The sequence below is a fragment of the Teleopsis dalmanni genome, chromosome 2 (genome assembly GCF_002237135.1).
Source record: "Teleopsis dalmanni isolate 2A chromosome 2, ASM223713v2, whole genome shotgun sequence".
NCBI classification, from domain to species: domain Eukaryota; kingdom Metazoa; phylum Arthropoda; class Insecta; order Diptera; family Diopsidae; genus Teleopsis; species Teleopsis dalmanni.
In genome coordinates, this window is record NC_051847.1 from 242,258,522 (window position 1) to 242,266,882 (window position 8,361).

Consider the following 8,361-nt stretch of genomic DNA (forward strand, 5'->3'; position numbering starts at 1 on the left):
TATGAATATATGAAAACATTTATTTAAACAAAATCGATGGGTCCAAAATATTTTAAGAGGCTTTGTATCTTACAACTGCATTTGTATATTCCACTGAAGCTTGGTGTTCAACAGGTATTAACATAGGTACCTTATATTATAATAACTAAGTTTAAAATGGAGCTAAGCTCTGAAAAATATGGACTTATAATAATTTACGATCCAAATTTTTGATTTTTTTGTTGCCTAAGAAATTTTTCATAAAAATGTAGACCCACCTTTTGATCTTCTTTTTGGTACGTTCCAAATCATATTTGCAGTTACGTAGAAAAAACAACAAAGTTTCAGCATCTCTACGAGCGTTAATTTGAGGATTTTCATCTAACCATCTCCGAAGATGTTGTAGTTGTATACACACTTTCTCAGGATCGGAGCTGATCGCACCTATTTTTATATTAGGTTGCATTTTTACCACAAAATTTGTTATTTCTTAAAAAATAACTTTTTTTGATTTATTTAAAATTGTATTATTTATTTTTATAATAAATTAAAATTTGCTTTTTTACTTTCTTTTTCTTTATGCTGTCTATACTTATGCATTAAACACTGAAACGAATGTAATGCCCGGCATTGAAGATCGTGAGTATTTGAATGCGGAGTTATTTCGTTTGAATCGAATAACAAGTTTTGCGCAATTTGTTCGATATTTTCTTGCGACAAAGATTAATAATTTTATGGTTAATGTTTGTACTTGTCACCATTTTTTTTATTAAAAAAAAATTATGATATTCCAAATCGATTTAAAATATGAACTTTTTTTGCTTTCAAAGCGATAAGCTCGTTGCAGTTAGACCGCCTGCATATCAATGATACAATAGATTTGCGCAATAATTTATTAGCTCTTTTTTTATTTTATTTTATAAAAAACAACATGTATATCTTTTAATTCAGCCGATTCTAATAATTTCGTCCGTGTGCAATGGCTATTGCCTTGACAATGAGCAGCTTATACCCTTCATTGATGTTTTTCATTCACCTGAGACCCAAAAAGAATAAAAATGCTGAACTTTGCTTTAATTTACACGATAATTGCGACCGATTAATTCTTGATAAATTATTTATAGCGCAATTGGATTAGTGGTGCAAGTGTTTACAAGTTTTATGCCCGCGCAATCCAACCGTACTTAACTGACATGCAAACTCAGAATACTCAGAACGATTAAAAATATTAGCCTTGTGTACGAAAGAACACAAAGAGAACAAAGAAAAACAAGTAAAAGTATATAACGACGACGCTAGTTGATAACGTAAATATTTCTACTCTACTTTACTAACACTTGTTTGCATATTTCGTTTTCTTTATAGGCAAAAACTATGTAGTTTGTTTATTGCAGTTTATTGTTATATGTACGCGTGCTAAGATTAAAATTTTGAACAGAAGTTTTTGTTCAGTATTGAATTTCATATAATCTATTAATTCAAAAACTTTGATAATATTATAAATATTGCGTTAGTTAAATATATAAACTTGCATTTTTAATTCAAAATATAGGTTTCGAATTTTCAAACGCCGAGAAAACGATTCTGCTATATTTTATATACCTTATGCCCTATTGGCAAAGCGGAAATATAGTTGTACCAGTAACTTTCTGAGAACTCAATAAAAATCTCAAAAAAAAGAACTTGTGTTCCTCTTATTTGCGGCTATGTATATCACTTATCAAAGAACTTCAATGAAACACCTTACGGTATTCTCTAATAAAATCGAGAAGTGTGACTTGCTTGAACATATGAATCGAAATATGTTTATTAATCACTAAAATATACAAAAATATAATTAGTAATTTAATCAGTAATTATTATTTTTCTTTTAATATTCTGCTATCCCCCCTAATATAAAAACAATTCTCAATTGTTTTATACTTACATTTGTTATTTGTAAATATCGTGAGCAAATAAGTGTTAAATGGAGTATATGCTTCCTCCTAAAAACGTTTTAAGAATGTGTAAAACAAAAACAGTAATTCCCCTTATAACGCGGTTTCCTTGAAAAGCGTTTTCATATTACGCGATTTTATCCCCCGTATAACAGGGGCATACCTACATATAACGAAGAGATTTGTACAGTTCATAATAAGTTTCGCGTACCTTTGCACGGGGTATATAGGAATACCCCCATAACGCGTTTTCCTATAACGCGGAACCAATTTTTTGCGTTATAAGGAGGATTACTGTAATATAAATCCAAATAAGTTTAAAAACAATAGTTTTTTTTAGATATATAATTAGATATTATAAAACTGAGAATCTCAAAAGGATTTCAAAGATGTTGATGAAAGTTATATAACTTAATCAAAACCCTTAATAGAGATGTGTAAGATATTTGAAGCAAATAAAACAAGCATGCCAATGAAAAATATTTTTAATCATCGCTCAGCAAAGTATTCGTTATTTTTTTCATATGTTTTTATATCTTAAAACTATCAGTGGAACTCAACGGGGGATTTTCAAAAGGGTATTTAAAGATAAATCACTATATCAAAAAAAATTGCAAAAGGATTTAATATAGTTTTTTTTTTTTGATTTGGATCATTCGATGATTGCAAAAATAATAAATAATTAAACGCGTGAAGTTTTTTAATGTTTATTATAAATATTGCAAAAAGCATAAAAGATTAGTGTTATTTCCATATGATGAAAAATGTCTGTGTATCATAAATATATTTATTAACAAATTGTATTACTTAATATTATTAAAAATTAAGTTTCATCCGTATTTATACGAAACTAAGTTTTTGTACTTAGTTTAAAAATTAGGAAGTGAAGAATTAAATTTCCACTTGTTTAATTTTAAAATAAATGATAAAATCACTTGTACAAAATGTTACCAGTATCCTTATCATAAAAAAATAATATCCGCTTTTTTTATAATTTTATGCTAATAATCCCGCCTTATAACATAAAAACAATTTAAAATTAATCTTATTATAACGTTTAGAGGAAATTCTCGTGTGCGACACCTAGTTGTGAAAAATGAAAAGTGACATGTCAATTATCAGCTGTTTTTGTTTAAATTAAAAGTGTGACCAAAAATTTCAAAATAACTACAAGCATTTTTTAAACGAATAAATTTAGTATATCTATAATGTCGGAAGAATTAAAATTTGACACAGATCCTTGTAAAATATGTGGCGAAATTCAATTTACGTTGCGAGAAGGTTTCTACTATTGTAATGAGTGTGGCACTAAACAAGAGCAGCTACGTGAAGTCGAAGTTGACACCGAGAATCCTGATGGTGTACTTCAGAGAAAAACTAAAATAAAGAAAGTTAAAGCGAATGCACGTAAATATAATCTTAAAATTTGTTATTTTAATTATTTAACATGAAAACTTTTCAGCTGAGTTAACGTCGTGGGAATGTTATAATTACATATTACGTGGTATGGTGGAGGAACTTTTGCAGATGGGCGCAAAGGAAGAATTGAAAACTGTGACATTGCAAATATGGGCAGCTTATTTACGTCGCATGGAAGTCGCATTTTTCAATAAAAAACAAGCCGAATTACCAAAATTAGGACTGCGTTTTAATAAAAGGTCTGTATCCAAAAATATTTTTAAGAAAATATTGTTTAAGTAAATATTAATATAATTTTATTGCTTCAGAGATGCTCAAACATTATATAATTATGGATTAAATGAAAATAAACGAAAACGTAAACGAAAGGATACTAGTTCTATACACAGTGGTGATTCCAGTGCACGAGACTGGCGAAAAGCAAAGGTATTTAAAATGGTTGTCACAATTGAATAATGAACCATTTTGATTTGAAACGAGATTAATAATATATTAAATAATATTAGTTATACTTCTGTTCCAATGTCTTCGCATTTGGCATAACTATTGTTTAGATTCTTGTTGATTTTATATACATTTTCATTTCATTTACATTTTTATAATACCGCATGCAAATATGTGAAATACAACGAAACAATTGCGTTTATCACAAAAGTCCACTAGAGTCGCGATGTATAGTATTCCTTATTTAATGATAATAAATTCTATAATAAATAATAATCATTTAACTATTATAATAGAACATATTTTGTGTGAATGCATATTTATTACGAAACTAAATATCTATTTATAACTAAAAAATTATTATTATTTAAATAATTAAGGCGAAAAATGATGAACATGCTTTATACCCTTATTTTTTATATATTGTATTTACATACTTTTATACATATTTTGTTAGGAAAGTGTAACTACATTTTCCGAATCAGACTAGTTACGAATATTTTTAATATTTTTTATCTTTTTTATATCTTTTAATATCTAACATTAATAGAAAGTCAAAAATATTTTTCAAATTTTCTTTATTTAATTTCTGAATTGCTTATATATTCATTCATATTATCATCATCATAAATCAGATAATTATTAATATATAAAATATTAACATTTATGTGAAGTAGAAAGTATTAGGGAACAATAATGGTAATAAGAGGAACAAAGTACGTGACTCTGGTTTTATAGCTAATGTTGGTTGATCAGGATCTGCTGGAGTTACATCCTCAATCGGCTCATTTAAATCAACTAAAATAAAAAAAAAATATATAATAATTATATATGTATTTATTGTATTTATTTTATTATTATTACCCCCATCAACAGGTGGATTAATGCCAATTGTTGCACCAGAAGCAATAACTACAACTGCAACCAAACAAATCAAAATGAATAGCTTCATTTTTAAACTGATAATTTCAGAACTCTTCTTGAAACTGAATTTGTTCTAATAGTACACGCCTTTTATACCTGAACACGTTAATAGGTTAGGTCTAAATTTTTAAATAAAGCTCATCAATCATATTTGAAGTAAATCGAAGGTTAAATGCAAATAAAGAAATTTTTTAAATAAATCATTAGCAAAGTACATTTTGAGATATATTATATAATTAGGTATTAGTATTGAAAATGCTTTAATTTTAAATTATATTATTTATAAACTGTAATTATATAATAACTTGAGCGATCTTGATGTTTCTGTTCCATATGATAGAATATTGATATTTTTAATTGCTAAAAAATATTCTAAGGTGTGCAGTTTTACGGGTTTTTGCTTTAGTTTAAATAAAAATTAAAATATATTAAAAATTATTAAAAATTTAGCAATTAAATATAAGCAAAAGTTTATTAAAAAATCTGAAAAATGTTTTAAGAAATATAGGTTATTTTTTGATGACTTTAATTATAAATTAAAAGATCTACATAATTGTACATTTAATTAGCTACTTACATTCTGACTTGCCAGGTGCAGCATTTTGAGAAAAGATTTTGATAAATTTAAATATTATGAGCAACTTTTTTCACTACGCTATATGTTGATATAACTGGGATTATTTATTTGAAATTTAACACTTCCTTATACTTTACTTATTTCCAGACTTTTCATTCAATAATTAATTAAACCATACATTTTAATTTTAGCGAAAATTGGATGAATCTGCGTATTCAGTTTCTTCAAAGGAAACATCTTTATACACACATTCATCAGCGTGTACTTCATCAACGGGGAGTACAACTCAAGCAATTTGTTTAAAATTCTCAGCTCGTGCAAGAAAGCAATTAAAACAGATGATGCCTGTGCAGCATATAAAGAAGCATGAGCAGGATGCCGAAGGAATACTAAAATGCCATACTCTTCGACCCATTGTACGAAAAACTCATCGCAGAGATCATGTCCTGCACAATATGAGTATAAGGAATGTTTATTCCATCTTAACAATAGCTCTTAATCTTATTGAAGATGATATTCAAATGGCTGATTTAGTACGTTTTGTTGGAGAAGGTCATTTAAGTGGTAAAAATATAATACAATTTTTTCCAGATAATTTAAGAGGAAATATTAAAACAATACTACGTGATATCGGTTACTACGCATATCCTTTTATATATGCAGATAAGGTAAATGAAATATATTTTATATGAATTTCTTAATCAACAGTTTACTTTTATTAGGTAATTCGTGAGCATGTCGGATTATTAGCGAGATTTATACATATAAGTGAATTCAAAGTTCCTAATATTAAACAACTTGTATGTCGTTATGTTCTAGATTTAAATTTACCGCCTGAAGTTGGTACTTACGTTGAACGCTTAATAAATTTACTGCCTCCACAAATGAAAGTACGGGGGTCTTATGTTTATGCATCCTTTGAGGCACGTGCAATGGCTTACATAGTGTTTGTACTAAAGTTAATGTTTGGTCTAGATGGACACACAGAAAAACAAATATCAAAATCAGCAAAAAATATAAATAATAAATTGACAAATCTAAACACATTGCATAAATCTCATCCAAAGCTATTTGTCTGGAGTGAATGGTTAGAGTACATTGAAATGCGTAAGGTGATTTTGTCACAATATAATAAAAATTTCTGTCGACAATTCAAGCAATGCCAAAGCACAGCACAGTTACTTGAAGAAATGAATGAGGAACAAATCAGGCAAAATGAACAAAATACATTAATACCACAGGATACACAACATAATGTGAAGGTGGCTTTTATGCAGAAATTATTTGAAAAATTTATGGAAACATGTAACACGGCACCAGTTGAAAAGGTAGAACTATTACAATTCGCTCCTTGCTTGACACCTGGTCACTCTTATTTTAAACAAATATTGCTACACTATTCAAAATCACCGAATTTAACTATAATTATACCTGAATTTATGCGGATTGACCATACCCAGCGTTCATTAAATACCTACATGAGCGGGAATTCATTACGTGAATTCTTTGGTTTTCACAATATGAATCTGAAAATGTTGAGCATGCCGTGTACCAGTCATCGAGAATTTGCAGGTGTGTATCGTGTAGCTAGCAAAAGTGGTGGACCTGCAAAATTACACGCAAACAAAGTTGATTTCGATATTGATGAAAATGAATGGCATGAAAATATTGAACCTGAACCTCCAGTTGTTGACCTTGAATTTATTACAGAGTTGAAAGGTTATAAAAAATTATATAAAAGAAAATTAGCAGCTGAAGCTCTAAAACGACAACAACCTTCCAGAGACTTAATTCATATTTCTAATAATGTAAGTAAATTACATTGTTTATATATTACATGTTTATATGCAAATTTATTAATGAAATTATTAACTTAACTTAATTTGTAAAATTTGATTGTAAAATTTGCTTTTTGTTTCTTTTGGAAATTCCAAGGTGATTGATACAGATTTATTATCACAACATTCTTTCGACATATTCGATGAAGAAGATATGGAACCATTTAACAATCTAACTTTAAATCAACCACGTACTGTTTTTGACAAAGTAAATATATTTAAAGATGTTAGCGATGACGAAGAAGACAAGTGCCAAAATACAGAAACAGCATCAATGTCTATTAATCAAATTAAAGAATATTTAAGCAATGCTGCTGATGAAAATACAATGATATTGTTAAAATCTCGTATGGACTGCTGGACGTTAATGGGTTATATGACTAATATAAAGGATACCCAGAAAAAAGTATTAGAAACTAAACTTCCACGTTCATTCCTTTGGTTAGTAGAGACATGTGCAAACACAATCGGAGTTGACTGGATTATGGTATATGAGCAATTATTAGCAATTGAATTAATGTTTACTCAAGGCATAGAAAATTTGAAGGAATTTCAGGATTGTATACGATTTAAAAACAATAATCCTACAAAGGAAATCAATATGTTAATTAATGCATACCGTGAAATTTGGTAATTACATCAAAAAAATAAAAGAAAATAAACTAAAATTAATCAATATATTTTTAAATTGAAAAACATTTATAATTAAGTAATTTTAAATTTAATACCTTGTACACATGAAATGAATTTTATCAGACTTTCCTACATAGTTATATTGATTAAGAATGATATATGTATATTTACGTTATATCCTCATTTTGTTATTTATCTGCAGTACAAGAAAAAAGGAAATTGGTTTTAAGAAATGACATCGCGTGTTTGTGCTTTTATCAATGATTCATGTCTTATACGCATCGATGTCGTCATCGTTTGCGTTTTACCAATTTGCCAATTTTTTCCAATAAAGTAGAAAATTTTATTTTGACAGAGTAGGAGTTTATTTTTTAAAGGCTGCATAATAATTTTTTTACCTTTCATATGTAAAGAAAATTATAATTTATTATAATTAGTTAAATATATGCCTTGAGGATATGAAAAATTTGTATAAAGTCGACAATTTTGTTTTTTGTATTTTTTATACGAGAATAGGGATGTATTATAAATATTTAAAATTGTAATACGCAATTTAAATTTATATTACCTTTTATAAAAGTAATATGTTAATTAAATAATTATGATTTTT

The 8,361-nt window shown here is 27.6% G+C and overlaps 1 protein-coding gene across 2 annotated transcripts; it reads left to right on the forward strand.

The window, feature by feature from the left end:
• The first annotated feature begins 2,451 nt into the window (after nt 1-2,451).
• Nucleotides 2,452-7,775, forward strand: LOC119682501 (TATA box-binding protein-associated factor RNA polymerase I subunit B-like). Of its 2 annotated transcripts, XM_038095958.1 has the most exons (7): nt 2,452-2,494; nt 2,978-3,323; nt 3,379-3,574; nt 3,644-3,761; nt 5,472-5,948; nt 6,003-7,088; nt 7,216-7,775. In XM_038095958.1, exons 2-7 carry the CDS (start codon nt 3,125-3,127, stop codon nt 7,750-7,752), a joined length of 2,613 nt encoding a protein of 870 aa, XP_037951886.1. In that variant the 5' UTR covers nt 2,452-2,494; nt 2,978-3,124; the 3' UTR covers nt 7,753-7,775. The 2 variants fall into 2 exon arrangements, with proteins under 2 accessions (XP_037951886.1, XP_037951887.1); XM_038095959.1 differs by lacking the exon at nt 2,452-2,494 and having other exon boundaries at nt 2,930-3,323.
• Nucleotides 7,776-8,361: the final 586 nt, after the last annotated feature.

Bases quoted from the DNA above. Each gene is read 5' to 3' on its own strand.
- LOC119682501 (XM_038095958.1), top strand. From the start codon at position 3,125: ATGTCGGAAGAATTAAAATTTGACACAGATCCTTGTAAAATATGTGGC. The intron at 3,324-3,378 runs GTAAATATAATC...AAAACTTTTCAG, and splicing joins GAAAGTTAAAGCGAATGCAC to CTGAGTTAACGTCGTGGGAA. The intron at 7,089-7,215 runs GTAAGTAAATTA...GGAAATTCCAAG, and splicing joins TAATTCATATTTCTAATAAT to GTGATTGATACAGATTTATT.